Source organism: Pogoniulus pusillus, chromosome 8 (assembly GCF_015220805.1).
Source record: "Pogoniulus pusillus isolate bPogPus1 chromosome 8, bPogPus1.pri, whole genome shotgun sequence".
Classification (NCBI taxonomy): domain Eukaryota; kingdom Metazoa; phylum Chordata; class Aves; order Piciformes; family Lybiidae; genus Pogoniulus; species Pogoniulus pusillus.
Window position 1 is genome coordinate 13,385,366 of NC_087271.1, and position 12,592 is coordinate 13,397,957.

General features: G+C 44.1%; 1 protein-coding gene across 6 annotated transcripts in view; it reads left to right on the forward strand.

The window, feature by feature from the left end:
• Positions 1 to 1,270: 1,270 nt before the first annotated feature.
• ARHGAP29 (Rho GTPase activating protein 29) overlaps positions 1,271 to 12,592 on the forward strand; it is a 65,861-nt gene continuing 54,539 nt past the window's right edge. For 3 of the 6 annotated variants that reach the window (XM_064147310.1, XM_064147315.1, XM_064147314.1), the window contains exons 1-3: positions 1,271 to 1,929; positions 2,557 to 2,669; positions 4,628 to 4,972. In XM_064147310.1, coding sequence (XP_064003380.1) covers positions 4,711 to 4,972 — 262 coding nt within the window. In that variant the 5' untranslated portion in view covers positions 1,271 to 1,929; positions 2,557 to 2,669; positions 4,628 to 4,710. Of the gene's footprint in view, positions 1,930 to 2,556; positions 2,750 to 2,769; positions 3,565 to 4,096; positions 4,243 to 4,627; positions 4,973 to 12,592 lie in introns of those variants that run through there. The other 3 variants (XM_064147311.1, XM_064147313.1, XM_064147312.1) reach the window with 3 other exon arrangements.

Sequence of the window (12,592 nt, forward strand, 5' to 3'; positions counted from 1 at the left end):
TGCATGTGTGAGAGCGCGTGAGCGTGAGTGCGTGTGAGCGTGCGTGTGAGTGTGCATGTGTGTGAGAGCGCATGTGAGCGTGAGTGCGTGTGAGCGTGCGTGTGAGTGTGCATGTGTGTGAGCGCGTGTGAGCATGAGTGCGTGTGAGCGTGCGTGTGAGTGTGCATGTGTGTGAGCGCGTGTGAGCATGAGTGCGTGTGAGCGTGTGTGTGTGCATGTGTGTGAGAGCGCGTGTGAGCGTGAGTGCGTGTGAGCGTGCGAGTGTGCATGTGAGAGCGCGTGTGAGCGTGAGTGCGTGTGAGCGTGCGTGTGAGTGTGCATGTGTGAGAGCACGTGAGCGTGAGTGCGTGTGAGCGTGCGTGTGAGTGTGCATGTGTGTGAGAGTGCGTGTGAGCGTGCGTGAGTGTGCATGTGTGTGAGAGCACGTGTGAGTGTGCGAGTGTTCATGTGTGTGAGAGCGTGTGTGAGCGTGAGTGTGTGTGAGCGTGCGTGTGAGTGTGCATGTGTGAGCGCGTGTGAGCGTGAGTGCGTGTGAGCGTGCGTGTGAGTGTGCATGTGTGTGAGAGCGCGTGTGAGCGTGAGTGCATGTGAGCGTGCGTGTGAGTGTGCATGTGTGTGAGAGCGCGTGTGTGTGCGAGTGTTCATGTGTGTCAGAGCGCGTGTGAGCGTGAGTGCGTGTGAGCGTGCGTGTGAGTGTGCATGTGTGCGAGCGCATGTGAGCGTGAGTGCGTGTGAGCGTGCGTGTGAGTGTGCATGTGTGTGAGAGCGCGTGTGAGCGTGCGAGTGTGCATGTGTGTGAGAGCGCGTGTGAGCGTGAGTGCGTGTGAGCGTGCGAGTGTGCATGTGTGTGAGAGCGCGTGTGAGCGTGCGTGTGAGCGTGCGAGTGTGCATGTGTGTGAGAGCGCGTGTGAGCGTGAGTGCGTGTGAGCGTGCGTGTGAGTGTGCATGTGTGTGAGAGCGCGTGTGAGCGTGAGTGCGTGTGAGCGTGCGTGTGAGTGTGCATGTGTGTGAGAGCACATGTGAGCGTGAGTGCGTGTGAGCGTGCGTGTGAGTGTGCATGTGTGTGAGAGCGCGTGTGAGCGTGCGAGTGTGCATGTGAGAGCGCGTGTGAGCGTGCGTGTGAGCGTGCGAGTGTGCATGTGTGTGAGAGCGCGTGTGAGCGTGAGTGCGTGTGAGCGCATGTGAGCGTGCGTGAGCGTGCATGTGTGAATGTGCGTGCGCCAGAGCGCGCGAGTGCGCGTCAGAGTGAGCGTATCCTGCTCAGAACGGTACTGGGGGATGTGCAGCGAGTGACACTGGATCCAGGAGCAGAAAGCGCGGGGGCCGAGTAGGAGACACACACACACACTCTCCTCTTTGCCACAGTCTGTTTCTTTCTTGTTAGGAAAATGAGTTAAAGTTAATCCTGTTTGCTAAACACCGCGTACTCTGAACTGGGGCTTTTCCTGGCTTCTGAAGCTTGTTTTGTGCGCGCCCGTAACTGCTGCGCAGCTCGACAGCTTCCTCCCCGCCTTCGCCTGGGCTCTACCGCACACAGCCTCAACACCCGGCCGTTCTGAGGGCCGTTCAGGAGGAGTTGCGGACTGTACCTTATACCTGAAGCGATGGTGCTCTTGTTCCTCGGCTAGCTAGCCTTGGGCGCAGTGAGGACCGCGCAGCGGGAGAGGGAAGGACAAATACCTTCCTCTGCCGCAGCCCACCGTCACAGACGGCGCTGCGTGGGCTCTCTCCCCGCGCAAGAAGGCGGTGGCTCCCTGGGCGGAGCACGCGCGGGCTCCGCCCCGCGGCGCGGCGCTGGCCAACGGCGGGGCGCGGGACTGAGGGGGCGGTGGAGGCGCGGGTCGCGCTGTGGGGAGTGAGCTCCATGGGCGGCGAAGCGGGAGTGCGTAGGGCCCGCGGCGGCCCGACTGCTGCCTGCGCTCGGCTCCGGTAAGGGCTGTGGCCAGGGGAGATGGAACGCGCCATGGCGCGAGGTGGGGTGGGGGGGGGCGTCGCCTGCCGCCGCTGGGACGACTCGAGAGCGAGCGCGGAGCAAGGCAGCGGCGAGCGTCCGGTGGAGCGCGGACAGCGTGAGGGAGCCTGAGGGCGTCGGCTCTCCTAGTGCATGTCGCCTAGTGGTTCTCTCGAGCAATAACGAGAGGTGACCAAGGGTCCACCGCCGCCTTGTCTCGCACCTCAAGCTGTCTCCCGGCGGTGCCCACCGCGGCGTCTGCCCATTACCTGCCGCACTCCCCCCACGGCCGGGCGGCTGCGGACAGTCTGGCCATGGAGGAAGTGCGGTTTAGCGGTGGGGGCAGGGTGGAGGGCCGACCCCCGCCCGGGGCACGGAGAGCTGCCTTGCCCTCGGCCGGGGTGCTGGCAACAGCCCGACAATGTGGCTCCTTCGGAAGCGTCTCTCTTTTTTTTTTTTTTCTCCTTTTTTTTTTTTTTTTTTTTTCCTTCCCCCTCACGGTTCCTACCGGGGAAATTGTGCTGGGAGAGCAAATTTCTGAAATAGCTGACGCTTTATTCCCACTCCCCCCACACCCCCTTTTTTTTTCCCTTGCGGGCTGGCAGTGGACCAGTCTGAACCAGAGGAGTCTGGAGGCGTATACGGAGAAGCCGGTGGACGAGTTTCTTGTTCAAAGCAAGACTCCTGAAGAAATATGAACCGCTGCTGTTAATGAAAGGCATGTGTGCCGGGAGGGGAACTGTTCCCTGCTTGCCTTGTAACGCAGCAGGAGTGAGGGCTGATATTTACCGGGAAACGGTAACTTTCTTACTAAACTGTTGGTTCGGGTCTGCTGCTACTTGACAGCTAAAGTTTCTCTCGAGTTCTTCGGTTCAGAAACACCTTGTCATCACTTTCATAATTTTCTGAGCGGTGGCATTATTGTGTGACTAGTTACTTGTTTCAATAAAAATGCAACGTATCTCTAAAGCAGCACAGCCTTGAAAGCATGAACTTGTTAGGGGAGCGGGTTTGACACATCATGCTACTCAGAGCTGGCTGAGGCTGGGTAGACTTGAAAGAGACGTGTCTTTTAAATAATATGAAAATCTCTGTGTCGATATAAATAGATATCACACTTGTTAACAGCAGAGAAGCTTCTGTGGCTTTTTTCTCACCTTATAATTGGAAGTTGGAATTGCAAAGAAACTGTAGCCCTGAGAATCGTGTGTGGGAACAGAACCTCCCTTAAATATTGTTTAATGTAAATCTCGTTTCAGTCTACTTGAGGTATTTGGAATTGCCTAATTATCTACATTTTTTGGTATGGTCTTGTGTATTCTTATAGGTACCAACTTTAAACAGTAGCTAGAACAGTTAATTTGTGTTAAATCCTGAAGTTGTCTTTCCCTCTCCCCCCAGCACATGCTTCCCTGGAAGGCTTGCCAGATTAATTACAAAACAACTGCTTTGACTGCGTTTCCTCTGATATTTTTAAGTTGCAAAGGCAAATGAAGCAGAAATAATGGGAAAAAAATTGAAGTGCATTACAGTGACACCTGTTGAAATACGTAATGGGAGCGTTCAAAATTTTAAAGGTGCTGCTACTTCGGCTGGTCTAACCAACTACAAACGTAGGCAGCCTGACTTATTTCAACCTGCATTTTCAGACGGCAGTTAGTTTTAACTAAAAATAATTTAATCGGAGAGATATATCTGCAACTCCTGTTAACTTTTTAGCTGCCATGTTCCAGTTTGGTTTTTCCCCGTGTAGCATTTCACATGTAATGTAAACATTGAGAATTTCTCCTGATGTGGGGAAAATAATAGTCATGTGAGCCGCTGGAAGCGTACCTGACTGCCACCTGGAGTTTGCTGCTTTGAAGTGAATCTCTTAGGCTGGCATACGGAAATTTGCAGTAGCCTTCTGTTTGCCATTCTGAATGTGGGTAGTTCTTTAGTTGTACCAGTATAGTCTTCCTTAAGTTTGTGCATTTTTGTGATGGGACTTACAAAGCCTGCTCAAGCAGAGCAACACCCTTCAGTGTAACTGCACTGAGGTTTGCAGATGAGCTTTGATAGTGAAATATATTAAAATCTCTTTACTTTTTTATGCCTTTCATATTAAGAGGTAGCAGGGTGGTAAGCCCTCATGATTTCTTTCAGGATGCTTACCTTTCTGGAAAGAACTGTGACAGGCTGCAGCTTCTTGCTTGGCACAAACTATACAAGGAAAATTCACCCTGGCTGACTGGTGTCTGAAGAGATAGGATGCTGAATACAACTCGATGCACGTGGGGATCTTGCTCACAGTCTGTATCTCATCAAGGGTCTTTGCAATTCTATTCAGTTGTAATAACATTTCATGGTAGAGAAGAGGTCTCACGGTAAAGAGCTTGACTCTTCAGGTTTCCAAAATAAATACTCAGAGAGGAAACTTTTCTCCCAAAATAAGTATGCACCATAATTCACTTTTGAACCTAGTTTCTTTATGCTGTTGTTTTTTATGAAGTGCTGTGGTACAAATTTAAATAGCTTCAAACAGGCAAAACCCTTTATAATGCTTTAAATAAAACTGTAACGCAAAGCAGTATCATCATGAAAGAAGCTTTGCATCTTGTCAGTACAAAAGTATTACTTCACATATTTTTGTACTAATCAGACTTCTCCACCTCTTTCCCCTCTGCATTTTTAAAGGTTGCACCTTTGGTTTGCCCAATGGACATTAAGCAACGCCGATTGTTAACCACAAGAGCTCTCTAAGCACAGTGGCTGCTGGGATGTTGCGACAGAACGGTGGAAGTAACAGGCGTGGTTTGGGATTAGCTAGACTCTCCATCTCCAACTTCTTCACCATCACTAACTCGGGAAATTGGGTAATGGGCCGTAGCACCAAGAGCAGCTCTTTGAGCAGCATTAGCTCCATCTCGGACTGCTATGACAATCCTATTGTGGATCCGGAATACATCATGCAGCTGGTGAACGATGTCAGGAAGTTTGCAGATATGCTGCTCTGTTTGAAGGAAGCCATTCTTTCAGAAGGTGTGTCAATTGTTCGTAGATTTTCTGAAGCTCACAGCTCCATCTGCTTTTAACTAGTCTTTACTGGGATTATTTCCCCCTGCCCTTTACCTTCCTCCCTTTGTCTCCCCTTCAGCTCCCCTCTCCTCCCCCAGTGTGATGATTGCAGGAAATAGTGCTTGTTACTTTGGATTCTATATTTCCTCATCAGAACACTGTCTAATATGCTTCATAATCATAACAAGGGGAGATAGGCTTTTAGCAGCCTGTGTAGACTGATGCCTAAATTTAGAGAGTGCATCAACTGATTAGTCACCTGGTGTTTTCTGTGATTCCAAAGAATTTTGTTAGTATTTTATGTTTCAGTACTCTAGGCAGGTTTTGATTTGTTTTTGTCAAAGTCTGTTACGCTAGTAGTTTGAGTTTTCAGGTTGATTGCGACTGCACTTTCTTCTTCAGCAGGATAGTCTTTGCTGTCTTCTGCTAGAGGGTGGAAACTGCAAATTTTCTTGCTTTTGAGGAGCACACATTATTGAGATTTCTTCTGTTAGGGAAAGTGTATTTGGCTGGGTTTGGTCGTCAGCAGGGAAGCTTTTATTAAACTTCTATAGCAGTGTTGTCATGTTAATAGCTGAAATGACATGCAGAGCACTTTTGTATATCATGAAAGCCTCCATTCAGCTCTGTATTTCAGGTGAGTTTGTGTACAACTGAAGCAGCACTGCCAGACCACATGAACACATCTTTTGAGAGCAATAATTTGAGCCTAGCAAAGGCTCTGTAAACATTTCTTTTGCTAAGCACACAGGATAAGCAGAATTATTTATGAGGTGGAGTGTCTGGTGACTACTAACACTGAAACGGGCATCCTGCAGAAAAGGACTCGCAGAATCCTGAAGCATGTCTGTTTCCATGCAGCAGTTGTTAATTAATGTTCAGTTCCCAATTTTGGAATTGGATACAAAAAACTAACGTGGAAGACAGGAGTTGTCTTATTTTATACTATGGTGTAGAATTAACTTGCTAAACAGTGTTGTACTTTTAAAGGGTTGTTAATTTATAAAAGAGAGATTTTTTTTTTTTTTTTTTTATCCTGAAACTCTCACCACAGTGAGCTCTGGAATGTTGTGCTGGCTTACCACTGCCTGGAGAAAGCCTCCTGGAAGCTTCATGATTTGGGTTGCATTTCTCCATCTCAACTATATTTGGAAATGTTTACAGTTGTCTGTCCAAAAACTAACACGATTTTACAAGCGCAATTGAACCTGCTTCTAACACGTAAAATTTTGCTTAATAATGCTAGCAGATCCTGAAATTAGTCACAATAATTTTCCCAAGGTGGAATAAATTGCAGTGACATTAAAACAATATTCTTCCCTTTTTTGGACAGCAGTCATCTATTAACTTGACTTAGAATTTTATGGAATGGTAAAATTCTGATCCAAAGTTTCTGAAATAAGAACTAAATAATTCAGTTACTACCTAGGGAGAACAACTATTGTGGTGTGTAAATGCTGTATGTCTCCTCAAGCAGTTCAGAAGTGGCAGATGCCCAGAGAGGTGGTGGAGTTACCATGTCTAAAAACCATGTAGGTCTGGTGCTCAGGGACATGGTGTAGTGACAGACTTTGTGGATTGGGCAGAATGGCTGGGCTGGGTGATCTGGAGATCCTTTCTCTCCTAGATGATTGTATGTAAGTGACACAACAGGGTTGCATCAGCAAGCTTTTGGCCTGGTAGCCATTCATGGAATCTGCTCTGGGCCTCAGCCTCTAGGTACTGTTCCTCAGCTTCCCTATCCACTGTTGCTTGGAGTACTGCTGCTTTGGCATGTTTGTGTAGGGACTCATTCCAGTGTCTGCCCACTTCACTTTTGACCCTGCAGCTTTCTGTTGACTAGGTTTGGCTGTTCCCTTGCTGGGGTTTGCACCAGTAGGTAGGCTGATTCCAGTGGGTGCACGCCTTGAACGCTGTACCAACCGATGGTTGTATTTCTTTTGTGTGTTTTCTTAGCTGTCTTGGAAGATACCCTTGATTTGCTTAACAGTCTGGTCTGGTGTTACTGTTATCTTGGGTGAAGAATGTAAACTGTTTTGGATTATAACATGTATTCATGTCTAAACTAGACCATAACTGCCTTTGGTCTGTTGCAGCGTTTTGTGTAGTACCACTGTAGGTCGATACATAATGTGAAGAATAATTTAAGATCTCTTTTAAGGAAGGAGTGTTATACAACAGACATTTTCTGTAGATTTCAAGGTTCTTTGTGTTATGCTAATATAATTTCTCACAGTAGTCTCATTATCATAATGCTGGATAAATTTTGGGTTTTACTTTTCAACTGTAGGGCGAACCCAAACCCAGCACTGTCATTGATTATTTTCCAACTCTCACTTAACGGTGTTTGTTGTTTAAGCTGAAATAAAAGTTTAAAACCTTGGAATTTCCTTTCTGGCACCAAGTACAAAACATAAAACTCCCAAAACTGCTCCATCCTCCCATGAAAAATCCTAATCCAAACCTGTGGAAAAAGAAGCATACCCAAAACCCTATGAATGTAGCAGAACTGAAAAGTTTGTCAGCTGTTTAGATGGGAAGGAGCTGTGGTAGTCTCTTATACTGAGTGAAATCTCTGTTTAATATGCTTCGCTTTTTGATGTCTTCTTTAAAAATGCCTTTTTGAATCTAGACATTGTGCTCACTGGGTATAATGACCTATTATTAGCAGTGAGGATACTTTGCCAATACCTTCATTATCAAAGATATCTGGGTATTTTCTGAATCTAGGTAGTGAATCTAGTGCTATTTCACGCTTATTTTTACTATGATTGTACTTAATGACAGGATGATCCTGTAGTGCTTGTTAGTACTCTGGTCTCTTGGTCCCGTTTTCAGTTAAATGTCAGGATAGGAGAGGTTCTGTTGTATGGTTGATGTTTGTAAGCATAGTTACATTGTCGTTATGTATGTGTTTGATCTGAAGGGTTCTCTTTATTCTTAGTGTTTGTATTCTGAGGTCAGAGCACACTGAAATATCTTGAAGAGGCTCAAAATAAGTTAATCTTTCGTCTAAGAAGAGAATTAAAACAGTTCCTCAGAAATGCTTGCATGGAAGGCAGAACTTGAGAGTATGCTCTTAGTTCAGCTCATTCCCAGCTATCTGTACTGCTCTTCAGGCTGTCGATGTGAGTTTTCAGTTTTGGAGGTGGCATTCTGTATTCTGCCACGTACTCCAGGTTTAGTTCTTAGTGCCGCTCTGACATACATCCTAAGCTATAATGGCTTGCAAACAATTGAGTCTTCTCATTTTATTGTGAGGTCCAACTTTTTAGCTGTAAGTTGAGTGTGAGAAATTGGTTGTTGCCTTCCAGGTGGACCTTTCTTTGAAAAGGTAGAAGATACAGTGAAGTACAGCTTAAAGGATGGAGGTATATGTGGTCTTCAGAAGTAGTGACACTAGAAAAGAGAAGTAATTTTCCATGGTTAAGTCTGTTTTAGGAACCAAGAAGTTGTGTCCCATGGAGGCTTGCTGAGGGCCTAACAACCTGACCACAGCATTAAAAATACTCAGGAATCTGAAGTGTATAAAGTATACTGAAAGTAAATCCTGTAAATGAATTTGGTTAATTCTTCTCCCAAAGCATGGGTTTAATGCAAGTAAGCCTTGCTGGATTTTTGAGACAGTGTGCCTTCTACGTGCTAAGTTGTCTTGGAGAACAGGAGATACAGGGTTTAAGAGGACCAGGGAAAAGAATACTTAGAATGCAACCTGAGTAGAAGATATTTTACTAAGTGTTTCACTTTTGAACAGTAAGTAGTAGCTTTTACTTGTATCACATCAGAGGTGAGAGAAATATCCTTGTTTCCCCAGTCTGAAGATAGTTAGCTACTAGTTTAGTGACATCTCTTTATCTCATTGATTTTTTTTTTTTTTTTGGTTGGTTGTGGATTTTTTTGTAAAATTTTTTTGGTGGTGTTTTGTTTTTAGTAAGGAATGTAATACATGCTTTATGCTGTAAGGTCTGCCCTTGGAACTGTGGGAAATACTGTGTTTTGTTATGAATAGCTGTAAAGGTAAAATCTGCATGTGGTTTAAAAGTGCGAAAGTGATTATACTTTATACTTTGATATATAATCTTCTTGATGTACTTCAGAATATGTTTTGGCATTATTGCTTACTTTATCACACTTTGAAGATTGCTTTAAAGTTAGTGATACTGTGCTTCATGTGGGTTATTCTGCATCCTTTTCATGAACACTTTTCCCCTCAAGTTCATCCTGTCTTCAGCTAATGTGAATTGTAGGTTATTCTACAGTATTAATATACTATTTTCTTTTACCCAAATATATTAGAAAGCAGAATAGCAAGATAAAGCTCTTACCATTCACTGTAGATTTCTCTTTCAAGATCATATTTTGCTCTGTTTTCTTGAGAGGGTTTTGGGTTTGTTTTGCTGTAGTGTGTTGGTGGTGCGTGATTTTGTGTGTTTTTGTTGTTTGTTTTTTTTTGCCCCCTGACCGAAGCACAGTTAAAAATACTGGTGAAGCTGGATGGCCTGTCCAGGAATGTCTGCCTCCTTTTCATAGCAGCACCAGTGCTTTCACAAGAAAGAGGAATGCTACCCAACTTGAAACCTATCAGGTCCTTTTTAGAAGGATAGGATATTCAGCCTGGTGGGACAATTTTAAATGTATGCCAAGCTAAATAGTTTCCTCAAAATAAGGAACCTTTAATCTCTAATGACTTCAAAACCTTGGAGATTGGTACTAATTGCATGCTACACTAAAACCCAGAAACTGCCTACTGAATATAGTGCCTGAGGGTAAAAAATATCAGATCTTTTCAGTGTTTCCAGGCCTGCTAAGCTGTGCTTTTTGAGTGTAATTAAGAATTTTAGCATCTCGCTTTTGTTTATTTTTTTACAGTGTAAAACATTAATGTCTTGTTTCTTAGGCAGTGTTTTTTAAAAGTCAATTTATTGTGTTTAGTAGGGAAATCTGAAGTTCATTGGCTATTGCAGTGAAGATCACAGATTAAAATGATGGTAATTTGTAACCCTAGGTGTAATTGTGCTGCTTATTCTTCATTCCTTTCTTTATGTTTCTCAATGGAAGGCATGCGCTTTGATACACCCTAAAATGGCTGTATTTACCTGTACCTCATGGTACGAATGCTTGGGAGGTGGGCAAGCTAAGCAAGGATCTGATAACATTTGCATTTCGTTGCCACAGGCTCTGGGAGGAATATTTGGAGTTTGTTTTAGTTTTGAGGGAAGTTGGACTGATTGTAGAATGTTGGTGGGGGATGGTGATGGTTTTATGTTTGATAGCACTTTGTATCCTAAACTAAAAACAACAACAACAACAAAACAAACAAACAAACAAAAAACCCCACAACCCAAAATCTATGGAGAAGGGAAAGTGAAGTTGTCAGAGCAGCTAACTTTAAGAGATCATGAGAACACAGTGCTTATCTAATGTGTAAACTGTCTGCTTGTGAATTATATGACCTTCAAGAACCTTCAGGACAATGCAGAGGAGTTTATGTTAAGTGTAGCGTGTTGTTTCTGTTTTTCTCTTTTTTCACTACACGGGATAAAACTGTCTAGAACATTTGAGGATGTTGACAAGTAGTCTGAAGAGACATTTTAATGTTGATCACTTCCAGGATTTTATGAAGTGTTGTGTACTTGTAATATGTGAAAAATAGTTCTGTAACTTAGTATTAAAATGTGGTCCTTTTGGTAGATTGTAGCTCTACCTGGTCTTGGTCCACAAGACACTAACTGCGTGTTTTAAATGTGTTAACCTGTAATAACTTTGTTCATCCTCTTGTTGAACCCACTAAGACATTAGGAGGTGAATTCCAAGCAATTTTTATTTGCACCTTTGAATGTTGCTGTTCCCACAGCAGAGTTGGTAGAGGTTACCTTCTAAGCTGCAGTAGCGTGTAAAGCACGATTGAAGCACAATAGGACAGGTGTAAAGCAAGTGGAAGGATCAACTTCTTACAGTGCTCTTGTAAAAACTACAACAACTGAATTGATGATACACTTCTATAACTCTCAAAAAATCTGCAAGGTGCAGCTAAAAGTGTTGTTTTCTTATAAAAGCATGTAATGGTCAGGGCTCTGTTTTAGAACGTGCTAATAGTGTATTTCTGCAGCAGTTTAGAAAAGAAACTGTGTGTGAGCTGCTGTGGTCTCATCACTTCTTCCTGGCACTGGTAGGGCATAGCAAGCTAGTTCTGGGGGCAGATCTGCCTGAAAAATTGTCCAAGGAAGGAAGGAGATTTCAGGCAGATACTTTTCATGAGCTACCTGTAAGCTTGTACTGAGTACTAGCAAAAGAAGGAGGCAGCTGGCAAGGCAGTTGGCTACAGGTTAAAATGGAACAATACTCTGAGAGTCTAAGCAGAGTATGGCACTCTACCATGCATTACAGCATGCACTACTAAACTCTGAACCAACTCTGTTCTCTATTGAGTACTAATCTTGACAGAGATGTATGAAAGGTGGGGAGTGGTATAGAGAGAGCAGCACACAGAAAATGCCTTTTGTAGATGGCAGACTGATCAGTTGTCTTGACTCCGAGCTTTTGGCATCTCTTAAATTTGCCTTCATAAACCCTGCTGCTTTTAGATGCGAAGACATATGCACTTCCGGTCTTTCTGACCTGGAAATTCTATCGTGTGCCTTGTCACATATCTCCAAGTAACAGTCACTTCTAAATATTAGTTCTGTCAATCTGAAACTGTTCTTTGACAAATGTGAAATAGCCTTTCAAACTAAGAAATGTAAAGGATGTAAGCAAGGATAAGAAGAGTCAATATTCATATTTTTCACAAGCAAATCTATTGCTAAGAACTCAAAGTCAATAGTAATGTTTCTCTTTTTTTTTTTTTAAACAGCTTCCGATGCTTTTTGTGGCAAAACTCAGAGAAAAATAAGCCCTACCAAAAAAAAAAAAAACCAACCAAACCCCATACCCAAACAAAACCAAAAACCAACCAAAACAACCCAAGAAACAACCACCCAAAGCCAACTAACCAAAGAACAACAACAAACAGAGGGGCATATAAACTGCTGCTCTTAATTGAACTCTAGGACCACAGCAACCCAGAGACAACTTGGTCATTTTCCCATACTTCCCTTACCCTCACACCCTCTTTCAGCCTGCCCTTTTTGGTCTCTCATGAGCAGAAATCATGGAGATTCCTGGATGTGAGTCTTGTTCCTTTCCAGTGCCAGATTTCTCAAACCTGAGAAGTTCTGCAGAGAAAATAGATGTCTGATGTACTTCAGAAAACTCTCTCCATAAATGGACTCATGAAGGCCAAATGATGGCAAGCCCACAACAATCAGAGAGAAACCCAAAACCAGTAGTTAACAATGCAAATTTATGGGAGACAGACATAGCTGCAGATCAAGTTTTCCCCCAGGAATGTTGCACGTAAACTGAGAGAACCTTCTACTTTTCACTTCAAATCATTTCAGTCTGTGTTGCCCAAGCATGTTGTTTACTACAAGTCTGCCATCTTGCAGGCTTTTATTAGGGAGCTTTGGGCTGTCAGATGATGTGACCAAAATCACAGGAGTTGAGCATTTCTTCTTGCTTTACAGGTTTGCAGTATTAGAGCAC